Raw genomic sequence first — 15,810 nt, 5'->3', positions numbered from 1 at the left:
TGAACCAATCCAACTCCCTGTTTGGAGCAGTGGGCCTGGCTTCTAATACAGAAGTACTGGAAATTGCAAAAGTTTCATACCCATAAGGATGTTGTTTTGTGGAAGATGGAAACATCTCTCAAGAGGATTATTCTCACTATATAATGTTGATATATATAATCAGATTCCTTATGAGCCAATATTTAAGGGTTCTCTTGAGAGGAAACTAGGTAATACTACCCTTGTCTACCTACAACATATTTTCAATAGGGTATTTATTCTACAGCTAGAAACCTGTAATGGCTTCACTTGTAAAAGGGAATGGGTAAGGTAAGCACACCAGCACTCCCAATAACAAAACTGCAACTCCGAGGGCGACATACTTGCTGTCGGGGTCGGTAATTTCTTCAGAAAGAGGGGCAATTGGCCCTCTCTGCAAGAAGAATATCAAAACTACCCAATAAAATGCGACATCATTAAACAAGGAGGACAGTCCAAGCAGCGCGATTGAGGCACCTGTCAAGCGAGATGAAACCTGCCAAAAATAAACCTGATCAAGTTAATGCTCTTTTGTCATTTGTTTCTTCATCTTGTTTTCATATATTCCTTTCCTCGCTTCCCTTCCCCTTCCCTTCTATTTTGGAAGGATGCCAAATGCCAAACAACATCAAATGTTCAAAGACTGACTGGCTCAAGTCATTCATAATGAGAATTCCCATGGTATACATGAGTTTTGACATCAAGAGTTCCAACTAATGTAAATGAAGCTTAAATGACATACCTTTCTTCCCCATATGGCAAAAGAGATTCTTCCCCCATCAAGCTCCCCTGCAGGGATGCTGTTAATTGCATTAATGAGAAGTCCTGCCCAGGCCCAGATTACAAGAGGGTTGACGGATATTGGAGTACCTTCTCTCAGAACATCACCAAGGAGAAACTTTGCTACAGATCAAAAAACAAAAGTCAGGTTCGTTCTCAGTTTTAACATATAATTAGAGCCTATGTTAAGTCACTAGTTGCTAAAAACCTTATGCAACAGAGGGCACATGCAAATTAGATCAGACCGGAACAGAAGATAATTCCATCAAGGTAAAATTACTCACTCAAAGAAAATATGATAAAAAAGAATGTCTCAGCATCAACAAGGCTTTAAAATCTCCCAAATTGCAAAATCATAAAAATGGCATGCTACAAATCTCTAGATACTGAACATGAATTTTCAATAAGCTTGATATATATTATTGGGCTCATTGTCTAATAGCTTAATCTTTTAGTGTTAAGTGGTAACATAAAAGCTCATGTGCAACCACGTGCTTGCATGTGAGGCCGAAATATTAGCAAAGCTTAATTTATATTGTTGCTCTATTTCCTAATAGCTTAAACTTTTAGCGCAAGTGGTAATTTATCATGCACAACCCGAATTGCTTACCTATACCACCAGCAAGAAGTGATTCGTGAAAGATGGATGCATCAACAACAACACCTAGACCATCCCCAGGTGGCAAGATGAACCCCAAAAGTAGAAGGATAAAACCAAAGGAGAAGCCAGCTAATGGTCCTGCTACTGCAACCTTCAGAAGATCCTGACGCCTGGGTACAATATTCAAAATCCTAGTAATAGCACCAAAAGAGCCTATCTGCCATCAAAATAGGTCTTTAGAGGATTGAGAAAAACTATAGACAATTAGACATGTCATTGGAAGGAAGAAGTGTTTCTTCAAGTCAACTAATAAACCAAATAAATAATAGAACTTGCAAAGGACGCATATAGGTATCTGCAACTAAGTATTTGAGTGACCTAGTAAACCAATTAGAAATCAAGACAGAAGAAATGCCAAAATAAGGCATTTATCCTTTGCATGCACTCTTAACCCAAGCAGAATTTTGTTATTTGAAAGAAATATATTTGCATAATAAGTTTTTCAAGGATTATAAAGAGAGTCAACTCAACTGAGATGATTGGAGATATGCACTGAATGGAGTTTTTATTTTTTTGCCAATTTCTGCAACTTCTTTGTTAACACTAACTTCACAGAAAGGAATTTACAAATGTCTAATAAGTTTTTCCAAGTATTTAACAATGGTTCCGCATGGCATTGATCCATCTGCAAAGATGTCATTAAGAACAGGTTTAGGAGTCACAAGATCCCATTCTTCAATATTTGTCTCATCATTGTATGCAAAATGGATCAATAATCCCATGAAATCTAAATCAAGCGAAAAGTGAAAGTCAAGGATACCTAGCAGCAATTCCTTCTCCCACAGGATCCCACTATCAATATACCACCCCCCCCCCCCCCCCTTCCTCTCTCTGTTTCCAAATAAATAAATAAAGAGAAGATTGGCAGTCATATATTTCACCTGCCAACTTGGTACAAAGTATGGCACCCCTAGCTTAACTCCGCTTTCTTTTGCAGCTAAAATGTGGCTGATCTCATGGATACCCAAAATAATTGCAGTTACAAGGGCTCCAGGCAAACCATCCTTCAATAAGTCAAGATTGTCAAAAGTTGACCTGCGATATGGCAGCATAAACATTGTCATTAAATATAACTATATAAGAATATCACTGTAAAACTGCATCAGAAACTCTTTTTCTTTTATTATGCAGAGAAACACTTTTCGAAATAATGAAAGATTGATGAGAGGTAATATTTTTTTTCCCTATGGAAAAGGGAGATGCTATATATGTATGGCTCTGTCATCAATGAATGACTAATAATGCCTATGAATGAACACAAATATAAGTAACATCTATCCATATATATATATATATATATGTTAAAATAACAAATATGCAACAAAATAGCATTACTGCTGAATCCTCACTCTATAAAACCAAGCTCGTACACACCAAAAAATGCATCAGATTCAGCTACAATACATAACATCTAGATGATATAACTCCCATGTTAAAGAACATTCTAGCTCTAAAGACTACAGAGGAGCCATATAGGAGAATATTGTTCATTTTTTATTTTTATAAAGCTGCTTGTAAATGTTGCTCACAGGAACGTCACAATATTTTCAGGTTTCTTTCTACCATTTTAGCCAGGTTTAGAGGAAAATAACAGTCATTATCTTCTCTTCATTTAAAGAGGGAAGACGGAAAGAGAGCAAAAAACGAATTTGAATTACATACAGTAAGTTTGACTGTAATGCAGGAACATTTCGCAAAAGTAAAGTGAAGACTGTAACCAATCCAAAAGCTCCTGCTGCAAACCATTCTGGGACAGCTGCAGAAGTAAAGCCAAATTTGTTAGAGTTCACTAGCATCTTCTGCTCATAATCTGAACAAGGAAAAGAGTAGTAGTAGTACAGTGATTCATAACTACCAGTAGTTTCTGGTTGTAGGGTCTTTCTTGGAACCACAACAGCTACAGGTTTATCATCCTCTGGGTTGATCAAAAGAAAAAGCTTATATTGGTCCCCAAACTTTTCCTGTGGAGAAGATGGCACCAATCTTAACTTAAGTCAGAAAAGATTAGTGATGGACCTTTTTAATATTGTAAGACAGGAAACACAACTTCACCTACTTCCATCCTCTCTGTTATCTTTTCATAACTTCTAGCTGCTTGACCTCGGAGGTTTCCCTTAAACAATACTCCACCCTACCAAAGCAAATCAAATAACCTTAGGAATAAGGTCACTAAATGGTAAATGATTAACTGAGAGAGAGAGAGAGAGAGAGAGAGAGAAATTAATGAAAATACCAATAGTGGTAAATTTTGGCTTTTCTTGTAATGGCCACATGAAATATAATAGAGAAAGATATCAATTTAATCAACTAACCTCATATGGCTCCTCATTTATCACAAAAAAGGTATCAAAGCCGAACACTTGGTTCCTAAGAATTTCAATTGTTTCCTTCGGTATCCTGGCTGATTCATCTAGTTGCTGTGGCTGTTCAACAGATTAGGAAAAAAATAAAAAATAGCAAAATCCGAAAATAATGATAAAAGAATTGGCAGTGTTATTAATACCAGAAAGAAAAGACTTTCAGTTTTCTATAGAAAAAAAAACAAAAACAAAAGAAAAAATGCAGCAGTGACCATAATCACCTTCACACCTGGAAGAGGTGATCCACTCGCAACTTCCATATCACCTCCATCCTGTTTCAACATGAGTAGAATGAAAAATAGAACTGTGCCCAAAAGAATGAAAGCAACGTTTTTTCAACAAAAAAGTACTGTTGACACCTTGAGTTGGCATTTGTCAACTTCTTTGGGTTTATTACCAACGTTCAATAAGAGGCTCAAAACTTGTGCAGCACTGAGATACCAAACTTCATTGGAATAGGCACTCTCAAATGAACTCATGTCCAACAAGAAGTTGTGAACCATTGATAGTTGGCGTATCTCTAGGACAAGTTCTATAAAAGAAACTTTACCTTTTAACTTATGCATGCCAATTTAACAAAGTACAACCCATTAGCGTGAGGAGTCAATATGACAAAGCAAATTATTTTCTTAAACATTAATTCTTCTTAAGCAAAACTTCTCTTTTTGACAAGTATTTTCTGCCAACGAAAGTTGGGGAACATATAACTATTCTTTTGAGCTATGCAAACCTTTCTAGAGAACTTACCATGAAAAAACAAAAATCCATCATCAATAATAATAGTAATTCAGCACCGGAAATGTGCGAAAGTACCTCATTACCATCTTGTGCCTTGGTGCCTGTGCCGTTGCCATTTATTTGACTGTTTGAATTGTGAATCTCTGTCACAGCTGACTGGTCCTTATTCGATGAAAGAAAAATGCCAATCAGAAATTCAATTAATAAAGACTTGGCAGTTTTAAGAAGCTAGATGGACAGACAAACATCTACTTGATCAGCTACTGGGGCATTTGATTCAGCAGAAGTTCTCATTTCCCCATCTTCATGTACTCTCTTTTCCTGTAAAATTTGACATGTAAACTAAACTTACAGGTAAAACTATATAAAGGTTCAGCAAGCATATATTATCCAACAGCAATGGCTCAAAACAAAGTATTGAACTAAATTCTGAGACTGACCACAGAACATTATCAAACACAGCTTAACTCACCTAATTAGCCAGAACACATCTAACTTGAGCTGCACATTATTTTTACACAAATTGACAACCTCACTTATCGAAGATTGTTATACCATTAAAATCAAAGTAGAACCAAGCAAACACCTTGTCGTCGTTACTTTCTGGCTCGGTCTCCGTCTCAGTCGCTCGGCAAACCACCCCCCGCTTTCCGCGACGAACTAGCCTACGATACACAAAATCGAGAAAAAAATAGAAAGAACGAACCGGTAAGCGCTTAGACTTCGATGCATACCGTGAAAAAGGAAACCAAACGAACAGCTCGTAGTCATGGAGTACCTGGACACGCGGCTCCGTCGCAAACTGCTGCATTTACGGCGACAATTAATTGCAGAAGAAATCGAGGGGAGGAAGCGGAGGTCACAGCAAGAAGTGCTGAAGTGCGAAGATAAGGGAATGAAGTTCGCCCGAAAAGTGGCGGCCGAGTTCATGGTTGGAGTCACAGGGACGAGCTTCGATTAATGTGAAGCGGTAGACATTGAGTGGAGGATTGAAGAGGAAGCTAGCGCTTTAGGGGAGGAAGGGATGGATTGACGATGAGGGTGAGTTGGTAATTTCGGAGAGGTTCTCGGGCTATCAGAGTCAGAGGCTTTAGAATCTTATCCTGGGAACAGGGAAGAGGGAGGGACGAAGACGATGAGACCAATTTCGTTAAGAAAATTCTATTCCCAGCCAGCTTTTTACTCTTTGTAGTTATAATTAAAATAAATTTAACAAATACTCTTCATACCTACTATTATTATTTGTTGCAGCCATCTATATTTCAAAATTACTCTCATTTATCTCATACATTGTGTCGTTCCCTTCTCTACAGTCACTTGCCGCCGTCCCCTTCTCTATAGTCGCGTCTCTCTGCTCTGCGCTTGCTAATAACACTGGTAATTTTTATATGTTTGAACTTGGAGGCTAGAAGGGGAGAGGTTCGATAGGCAAAGGTGGTGGCCGCCTGGGTTCCGAATTGGTCACTGCCATCAAACCGGAGGCAGCATGGCCTTCGAACTGGGTTTGGAGGCGACCTGCGCCTTCAAAACCTGGATTTCAGAGACTTGGGCCGCTTCCGAAACCTAGGTTTCGGAAACGGCCCATGCCTCCGAACTCCAGGTTTCGGAAGTGCTGGCTGCCTCCGAACCCTAGAGTTCAGAGGTAGCCTATGCCTCCAAACCCTAGAGTTCGGAGACGGCCTATGCCTCCGAAACCTGAATTTCGGAGGGTTGGGCCACTTCCGAAACCTGGGTTTCGAAAATGGCTCGTGCCTTCGAACTCTAGAGTTCGGAGGTAGCCCATGCCTCCGAACCCTGGAGTTCGGAGGCGTTGGCTACCTCCGAACTCTGGAATTCGAAGGCTCTCAATTTTTATTTTATATATTATATAATAAAATATATTACAGATTTCAATTTGCATGGACCCTCCACTATTTTAATTTGTAGTTAAGTTAATATAATGCTATAATATGTATATAATACATATTCATATATATTATGATAATAATAATACTAATAATATTATTATTATTAAAATTACTACCTCCGAACTCTAGAGTTCGGAGGCGTTGGGAGCCTCTGAATTCTAGAGTTCGAAGGCTCCTAAAATATATAATATATCATATTATATATAATATATTATATATTATATTATATATTTTTTTACACTTAATTTGTATTTAAGTATTGTAGTAGAATAATTTAATTTTTCTAATAACGGATTTTCCGAACTCCAGGGTTCGAAAAATCCGTAGTTCCCCGAACTCTAGGGTTCGGGGAACATATCTTTTATTTTTTTATATTTTATATTTTATATAATTGCATTAACATATTTTTTATATAACATATTTTATATTAATATTATATTAACATATTTTTTTATACTTAATTTTTTATTTAAGTATTGGATTTGAATAATTTATTTTTTTTTAAAAAACAAATATATAATTTTTTGCTTAATTTTTTTTTATCTAACTGGGATCAGGAAAATCCATAATTCCCTGAACTCATGGGTTCGGGGAACACATCTTTTATTTTTTTTTATATTTTATATTTTATGAAATTATATTAACATATTTTTTTAATATAATATATTTTATATTAACATATTTTTGTATACTTAATTTTTTTATATAAGTATTGGACTTGAATAATTTAATTTTTTTTAAAAATAAATACATATTTCTTTCTAAATTTTATTTAATATCATGTTGCCGAACTCTAAAGTTTGGGAAACACTATGTCTCCCGAACTCCAGGGTTCGGGAAATTTGGAATTCCCCGAACTCTGGAATCCCAACTTCCCCGAACTTCAGCATTCGGGGAAGGCTAGCATTCCCGAATGCTAGGTAGCCATTCACAAACATTCATTTCTTTAATATCTTCAAATCTCAACAATTTCGATTCACAAATACAAGCTTCACAATACACAAAAAATAGATGAAAATAAATAATCGCACACTATATATATATATATACAAAGACACACATACATATATATACGCACACACAGACACAGAAACATATATTTATATATACTTACACATACATATAGAGATATATATATATATAGGAAGGAAGCTCGACGACCATGGCTGCCGAGCTTCATCAATCACGCCCAGAATCCCGTATATATATATATATAAACACACACATACATATATATACACATACACACAAATATATATATATATACGCACACATACATATAGATATATAGAGAGAGAGAGAGGAAGGAAGCTCGACGGCTATGCCGCCGAGCTTCCCTGAACCCTGGAGTTTAGGGAGCTTCAGTTTGGGGAGCTTGAAGCTCCCTGAACTCCAGTTTTCGGGCGACTTTAAGTCCTCTGAACTCCAGCGTTCGGGGGAGTGATTGATGAAGCTCAGTGGCCATGGCCGTCGAGCTTCCTTCCTCTCTCTATATATATATATATATGTGTGTGTGTTTGTGTGCTTCCTTCTGTGTGCGTATATATATATATATGTTTGTTGTGTTAATGTATATATGTATATATATATGTGTGTGTATTTTTTGTTGTATTGATATTTTTTTTGTTGTATTATATACATTGGATATGATAGTTTTTTGTTATATTGTCTTCATTTTGGAAGAGATAGATGGCGGTTTTGAAAGGAATGGGTGGCGGGTAATTGATTGAGGAAAAAAGTGAATGTAAGGGTAAAAATGAGTTTTCAAAATAGGGTATTTTAGGTATATTAAAATATAGCTATAAAGAGTAAAACCGTCGCTGTGAATAGAATTTCCCTTTCGTTAACTGGTTCTAATTTCTAAATACAACAAAAAATCATAAATTATCCGTTTAAGAGATGCCAAATAACAACTAGATATGTCTGCGTGTGATCTTCAATTGCCAAATTGGGATTGGGCTCGGGCTCGGGCTTGGGCTTGGGCTTGACAAAATGTTAATTTTCATTTGATATATCGAATTGTGGGAAGCCCAACTCTATGAAAAATCAAAATGTCCTTTCATTAATTTTCATAGTCGCAAATGCAAGGACATGTTTGACTCTCAATGGGGGTGGGTTTTCAAATTTGACCTATCAAGTGGGTTTTTAAATCAATATTGATATGCTCAAGGTACCAAATAAATTGAATAAATTTTGGTGATAATAAAATTTAAATTGAATAGGGACAAAATTCTTAAACTTTAAAGTAGTATTTGTTGATCAAAATATAGACTGAAAAATATAAGATATGGAAAACATTCAATACTTTTGTCCTTTTCAATATATTTATTAAACTTATCTGGTGAGTTTTAAAAAAAAGTCCTGTAACTTTTTATTTGACTTTTTTCAAATATATTTATCTTTCATTTCCTCCCATATATTAGACCTTATAAATAAAAAAAAAATGATACATATATTCTCCAGTATATTCTAAAAATTTTAATAAATAATTTAATAAAATTTTTGAAATACTTCGCAATATTATCTTAATCATTTCATATTTTAGTGTAGAAAATATTTCAAAGTTATCTTTACTTATTTTAACAAACAATACCTAAGTAAAAGTACTAGAGGTTCAAACATCTAAGAAGCATCCTTGGATGGTTGAACAAAAGTAGAAACATCCTTATTCTTGCTCAAAGTTTAGATGTCATAAGCATATCCTTCAAACGATCAAATAAAGGTAGAATGGTAATCCTTTGTTACGATGGTGATTCAAACGTCTAAAGCATACTATATAAACATTCAAACAAAGATAAAAACTTTCAAGTTTTTCCTTAATTTTGACTATAAGTCCGAACCTAAGCAGTGCTTCATTTAAAAGCATGAATACTTATTTTCAAACATCTAAATAAGACAAAGTTTTTGTTGATTGCTCCTTTTTTTTTTTTTTTGGTTAACTATTACCAAATTTGAGATCAAACTCTCTAGATTATTGTCTTATTGTATAGCTCTATGACTACAAGTTTTTGAAAAATCATTAATGAAAAAGTGATGGTCATTGTTGAAGAACTCGCAAATGTCGTCTTCCTTCTCTCAATTCTCTATAACAATTAGTTTTTGAATTGAGAGTTATAAATGAAAAGATCTATAAAGTCATAAAATTATAAAAATGTAGAAACATTTACAAGAGAATTCAATTCTCTCAAGGCAAAAAAAGTATGGTGTTGGAGTTAGAGCATTAATTGAAAGAAATCTTCATTTACACTTTCTTTATTTCTCTTGTAATTAAATTTCTATCACTTGTAATGATTTTTTGTTGATGTATATATTTACTCATCTAAGTTAAGGAATTATGCAAGAGGTAAATCATGGAATTTGCTGGCCTTCAATTTCGATCTTAGAACAACACTCTAATTATGACAGAGCAGACTCCAAAAAGAGTCACGAGGACCACCAGGGTATGCCTCTGGAGATTATAAAAAAAATTTCTTGATTTAACAAAAGATTATATTGGTTCCTAATTCTATTAAAAGTTAAAAAAAATTATTTAATAGAATTTTTAAGATTTACCCTAAAGAAAAAATATAGACACAATAACAAAAAATTACACGTTTACGTGTTTTAGCCCAAAAAGTTATTTTAAACTTTGGGACTTATTTGATCTTTTAATGAATTTTTGCCTATAACACAATAAAAAATTAGATGGTGACTTGTGTGAACAAAAGTAAATTTTATTTAGTGAATTTTAAAATGATAATTTTGTTGAAATGTAATTTATTCAAAACTAAAAAAACAATATGGAGCCCAAATGATATTCTGTATAAATAAATGACCACAGTTGTCTATTGATTGATACATAAAAAAATAAAAGAGTATGCTTCATATATTATCTTTCAAGTTTGTTTAAATTGCACCAATCACACTTGTATTTTTTAAAACAGTACACACCATCTTTTTTGTTAACCTCCCATGAATATTGACTATTTTACCTTGTTTTAATCTTTTTTTTCTCCTCTTTCTTTATCTCCCTCGTCTCTGATCTCTATTCTCTCTCCATTACCCTTACATTGATTGATGTACGGCGACAAATGCCATGGTCGTTGCGATGCTCCGAAGGTCTCCCATTCCACTCTCATGCTGGTGGTTTGGTAGCAATTCCTATTGCAAATTTGTTGGAGGTAACCATAGCCACGAGGTTTCAAATCTAGGAAGTCATTGTAATGGGCTCCAACAATCAAGTTTACTATAAGGAGATTTAGAATTTGGCTGTATTAGCCCAAATCAAGTATGTCCCAATTTAAAGGGCTCGAGGACAACTCGTTCTTATGCCAATATGCAACAACCATCATTATTACTGTATGTTGGATATTCTTGCACTTGCTTCAAATTTCATTCTTATTAATAAGGATTTCATTCACATTTAATGAACGTCCTGTTAACATCATGCATGTAACATCTAGTATCGAGCAATAAGAAGGACCATAACAACTTATCCTGATGGATCTACGCGAACTTCCCAGGGGGTTACCCATCTTTGAGCTTCCCTAACTCAAACACGCTTAACTCGGAAGTTTTTTGCCTGCATTCAGTTCAAAAAGTATCTAACTGGTGTTGTTTCATTCCTTCCTTATCCTCGATATATACCACTATTCTCTAGACTCTCGGGGTATTACAATGCCACCGTCAAAGAGCTTTGTTGGCACCGAATATTCAGTCCTATCACCCTGCAACGCCCGATACAAACATGCATGCAAGAGAACATTTATTCCTTCTATATAAACCGGCTCTATTAAGAGTCAATATATGTTCTTTTCGAACTTACTGATATTCTATCACTTTAATCTCTTACTTACTTAAGTATCAGAGTGTTTGCAGGTGTGAACCACCCTTTGCCGTGCTTATCACCAGAGTCCATTCCCTATCTCTGTAATCTCACATTCAACCATCCTTTTGGGCCAAAAGGAACAAAAACCTTGTTGCAATGCTCGTTGAAAGCCAAGGGTGGCAATGAAGAATAACGAGAACGAGAATAAGTCTATCTCTGTCTACATGCATCTCTCTCTCTTTCTTGCGAAGGATTCCTTCGAAATACCATTTATTATAATACCAGTTGGCACATACTTTATTAGAATTAATTAAAGAGCATACATGCAATAAAGTTGGCACATTTTAATTAGCTCCATAACCCGTAAATATTTTAGAATAGTCTCTGTTACAAAGAAATTGAATGAAACTGAGAAGCAACAGTAAAGATTATATGTTACCAATTATTCGAAATTCAACTGCATGCACTCAACACTGTATCCACTGATATGCCTATTCGAAGCAATTAGATTGCGACCAGTGCAACGCTCAAATAAAAAAAAGAAAAAAAGAAAAGGGGGGGAATGATTTCACACTTCACTCAGATGCATAGTGTTAAAACAACTAAAGCAGAAATGCTCCTAATACTTGTATTCACTAGCTACATAATTCAATTGGACATCATCCTACAGATGATTTCACCTATTCGGTCCATCAAGCTGAAGATAAAAAAAGAGAGTTTTAACCGGCAAAGCTCTGCCATAGAAGAGATCAGAGGAGTGAAACCATTCTAAAATAACATTAGCCAGGCAGCTCCATAACAGTAACATAACCCCCACAAATGCTTGCTCTCTTTTTAGGTTCCTAAATGCAATATCTTTCGTAAACATTCTCACTGTAAAATCAGTCAAGGAAGACTTTAAATCTTGTGGTCCTTCATAAACAGGATAATTCACAATTACACAAGGAAGGCGCTATGCCGGAGATCCCTTCAAAATAATTCCAAATGAATGCTGTGGGCAGTGGCAGTACTTCCATGGTTCCATTTGTTTAAGTCTAAAATGCAATAGAGGATCACAATTTATATATTAATAATCCGCCGGCTTATGTATTCAGTAATAGAACAAATGTACTTTTAAGCAAATGTATGAACGTCTAACTTAATTTTAGAAGATCAACACTAGCGGAATGAAGATCTGGGACCACTGTAGCCAGGTCCTGAAAGTAGAGGATGCACATTCTAAATTCTAATATTCACTAACATGGTTCGAATAAATTGAGCAACAAACTAAAAAGCTCAACTTGGCTGCATTGTGGGTTTTGGCAGGTGATGAAAGCCACCCCAGCTAGTACAAGCTCTTGCACGGCCTCACCGTTCTACCAATACATTGCTTAGACTGGGTTCCAGTCCAATGGAGGCCAAAATATATCATCCACCCTCACAAGGGTTCGTTCTTTTCTTTGTCTGGACAGCCATTCATAATACCCATTCACACAGCTGACAAACAAACTTAGAACGGGAAGTGCTTTGTGCACAAGACCAATAGAGAATTGTTTTGCAAGTTTTGGATTTGCCGCCTTTTTTTTTTTTTTTTTATGTTAAGTGGCCCGTGTGACCTACTGTCTTAGATCTTTGGTAGCTGTCCAACTGGAAGTGAGAAGCACAGGTGTCGCATCACCATGCCCCTTTCTTCATATGCTTGCGACTGACTGCTCAGCCCTTCTTGTGAGATACAAGAGTATCCACCAGGACAGAAAGCAGACAACTTTGTGTTAGATTAGAAGGCCCAACTCATTAGCATTCTCATTAATCCTCTTTTCTTGATTGAGCCCTTTCCCATGCAGTTCTAGATGCCTTCTCCTTAAAGCTGTAGACTATGTTATACGAAAATATCTCATAAGACTTATTTTCCCGTTTTAGAAATTTTTCCAAAACGTTTCCTATTACCGTTTCGAACTCTATTTATGTCTATTTTTTTAGAAAAATATTTGTTTTCACGTAAATGTTTTTCATTTCCATTTCCGTGCAACATAGCCTATAGATATAATAAGCCTTTGGTTTCCTCTTTCTTCTTTTGATTTCTCATGCTAGGTTTGCCTACTTATGATGCTTGCTCCTAAATTATATTGCTTAATCACAAAAAATAAACGAACAAACAAAGGAAGTATCCTTATTAAGTTAATATAAGAAAGGATGATGAAGTTGGGAAACAGCGAAGAATATCAGAGCCAGGTTTCGATCCTGGGACCTGTGGGTTATGGGCCCACCACGCTTCCGCTGCGCCACTCTGATTTTGTTGATGTCTTAAGATGTAAGATAGAAGTTTATAAATGATGAAGAAGAGTGCTGGAGCGACACACGATTCGTTCCAGCCATTGAAAAAGTGGCTCCCGGTCCGGTCAAGTATAAAACCCGGGCGCCCGAACCGCCACCTTCACTGACTCGACGCGGGTTTTAGTTGAAAACGATTGAGTTATGAATTCTGATTGTCAGACAATATGGCATTACTAAACAAATTATTAACGACAATGCGTGGGTGTGTTGAGTTTTAATTTCATAATATGAGAAATTACCTTAAATCCCCTATAATTTGACTTATTTGGACATGTACCCCTTTAGTGTGTTTTTGTTCCGCAAGCACCTTGGAGCTTACCTTTCTTGCATGGCCAGTTTGACACTCGTCTGCCAATTTTTAACATATGACATTAATTAAAAACACATTAAGTTAAATTGTAATTAATAAAATTTTAAAAAATAAAAATTGCAACGAAAAGTAAATTCATTCTAATATTCAAAGAGTTGGCAATAAACTTTCTTTCATTGTTGACAATTACTATGAAAGAATGGGGGAAAAGTAAATTTTTAGAATCCTGTTATGATTCGGATTCTTATAAATAATTTTTATCTCCGTATTTCGTAATTTTTTTAGAATTAAATTTTTTTATGGATAACTATTTATTTTTTTCTTGAAATATTGAAAAAAAAATTAAATATCAAAATTATTTTGTTTTACACGTTACATGGGAACCCAAGAAATTTACACTTTTTAGTCAAAAAATTATTTTGGTCTTTTAGGATTTTTTAGTCTTTTAATAGACTTTTGCCTATGATATAACAACAAACTGGATGGTGACTCGTGTGAACAAAAGTATATTTTATTTAGTGAATTTTAAAATTATAGTTTTGTTGAAATGTAATTTATTCAAAACTACAAAAACAATATGGAGCCCAAATGATATTCTGTACAGATAAATGGCCACAATTGTCTATTGCTTGATACATAAAAAAATAAAAGAGTATGTTTCATATATTATCTTTAAGTTTGTCTAATGGTCTTTCTTGTTAGGCTTTCTCTAATAGCGCCATCTTCAGCTTGCCAAAGTCATTTTTTCATAAATTGAGTTTCAGCAGAGCTTCCTATTGCCATTTTTTCTCGCCAAATTTTTTACAACATTGAAATGCCTCATCAATGTTGCTATGCCGCGATTGAATTTTTCTCTCCATATCTCCCTCACCTTCAACTGCCATCAAGGCAGGAAGAAAGAACTAAACACGACATCTTTGTTTGGTTGAAAAAGACGAGTTGCAGACCACGACAGTGGCGACGGCAACAAGCAGCAGCAACGTCTTTTTCAACGAGTCTTCTCCCGCGTCTTCTTCAGTGGTTTGTGATTGATTTGACAAATATTTTTCTATAAGTGTGTATTTTTGTGTATATGTGTATTTGATTTGACAAAAATATTTTATATTTATTTTTATATTATATGATTGATATTATATATTTATGTATTTAATTATTGATTATGTATATGTATATATCTTTCATTATCTTGTGCTATAATAGGCCTTTAGTTTTCCATTTTTCTTTTGGTTTCTTATGCTAAGTTTGCTTACTTACGATGCTTTCTTCTAGATTATATTGCTTAATAATAAAAAAATAATTGCCCCCACGGACATAGTGCAGTAACAAAGTAAAAGAGGGTTTAACGTGAGGGTTAGGAGTTCAAATTTCACTTACGTTCTCAAAAGGCTGAGTATTACTGGGAGGGACAACGTGAAAAGGCTGAAACAGTTGATATTAAGGGAGTGCGAACATACTGAGAATCAGCTCTGAATGTGTATAGGCTATATCTGTATCTAAATTTATCTAAAAAGTGCATCAGGGGGAAAGTCACCAACCCTTGTAAATTAGTCAGGTGAAGTTCAGACACCCAAGATAATAAAGAAAAAACAAAGGAATTCACTACCAACAACATTAAATTTAAAGATTAGAATGTATCACCAATCAAGTTGAAGATCAGAATGGATGTTGAGAGGGATTGGGGTTTACATATCATTTCTCATGGCAGCTTCTCTATTGGCTTTGTCTCCTCTTTGTGTATCTAATCAATTCAACGCCACGGAATAATAAATTCAACAATCTAAATTCAGTAAATTTCAAAATTAAAAGATAAAGAATAGCAAAAATTAATAAGAAACAGTGAAGAATATCAGAGCCAGGTTTCGATCCTGGGACCTGTGGGTTATGGGCCCACCACGCTTCCGCTGCGCCACTCTGAT

General features: G+C 35.1%; 1 protein-coding gene and 2 non-coding genes across 8 annotated transcripts; all 3 read right to left on the bottom strand.

Annotated features, from left to right (window-relative positions):
- On the bottom strand, positions 1 to 5,718 carry LOC127798486 (probable zinc metalloprotease EGY2, chloroplastic). 6 transcript variants are annotated; one of them, XM_052332078.1, is made up of 13 exons: positions 5,336 to 5,718; positions 5,144 to 5,222; positions 4,804 to 4,878; positions 4,633 to 4,719; positions 4,041 to 4,091; positions 3,772 to 3,882; positions 3,516 to 3,590; positions 3,315 to 3,420; positions 3,122 to 3,215; positions 2,341 to 2,494; positions 1,409 to 1,616; positions 761 to 921; positions 1 to 514 (listed from the first exon to the last, which is right to left on the bottom strand). In XM_052332078.1, exons 1-13 carry the CDS (start codon positions 5,485 to 5,487, stop codon positions 266 to 268), a joined length of 1,602 nt encoding a protein of 533 aa, XP_052188038.1. In that variant the 5' UTR covers positions 5,488 to 5,718; the 3' UTR covers positions 1 to 265. The 6 variants fall into 6 exon arrangements, with proteins under 6 accessions (XP_052188038.1, XP_052188040.1, XP_052188039.1 ...); XM_052332080.1 differs by having other exon boundaries at positions 4,633 to 4,713; XM_052332079.1 differs by having other exon boundaries at positions 4,810 to 4,878.
- Positions 5,719 to 13,470: 7,752 nt separating this feature from the next.
- On the bottom strand, positions 13,471 to 13,542 carry TRNAM-CAU (transfer RNA methionine (anticodon CAU)). The gene has a single exon. It is a non-coding gene; the product is annotated as a tRNA-Met (tRNA).
- Positions 13,543 to 15,738: 2,196 nt separating this feature from the next.
- Positions 15,739 to 15,810, bottom strand: TRNAM-CAU (transfer RNA methionine (anticodon CAU)). Its single transcript has one exon. It is a non-coding gene; the product is annotated as a tRNA-Met (tRNA).

Source organism: Diospyros lotus, chromosome 3 (assembly GCF_014633365.1).
Source record: "Diospyros lotus cultivar Yz01 chromosome 3, ASM1463336v1, whole genome shotgun sequence".
Lineage (NCBI taxonomy): Eukaryota > Viridiplantae > Streptophyta > Magnoliopsida > Ericales > Ebenaceae > Diospyros > Diospyros lotus.
Note: the sequence above shows the minus strand (reverse complement) of the source record. Positions and strands in the feature narration are given on the sequence as shown.

What these genes read in the sequence shown, in the direction of transcription:
- LOC127798486 (XM_052332078.1), bottom strand. Translation starts at nt 5,487, where the DNA reads ATGAACTCGGCCGCCACTTTTCGGGCGAACTTCATTCCCTTATCTTCG. An exon ending in CAGTAGCTGATCAAGTAGAT is followed by an intron (nt 4,720 to 4,803) that starts GTTTGTCTGTCC and finishes TCATCGAATAAG; the next exon opens with GACCAGTCAGCTGTGACAGA. An exon ending in TAAATGAGGAGCCATATGAG is followed by an intron (nt 3,591 to 3,771) that starts GTTAGTTGATTA and finishes TTGCTTTGGTAG; the next exon opens with GGTGGAGTATTGTTTAAGGG.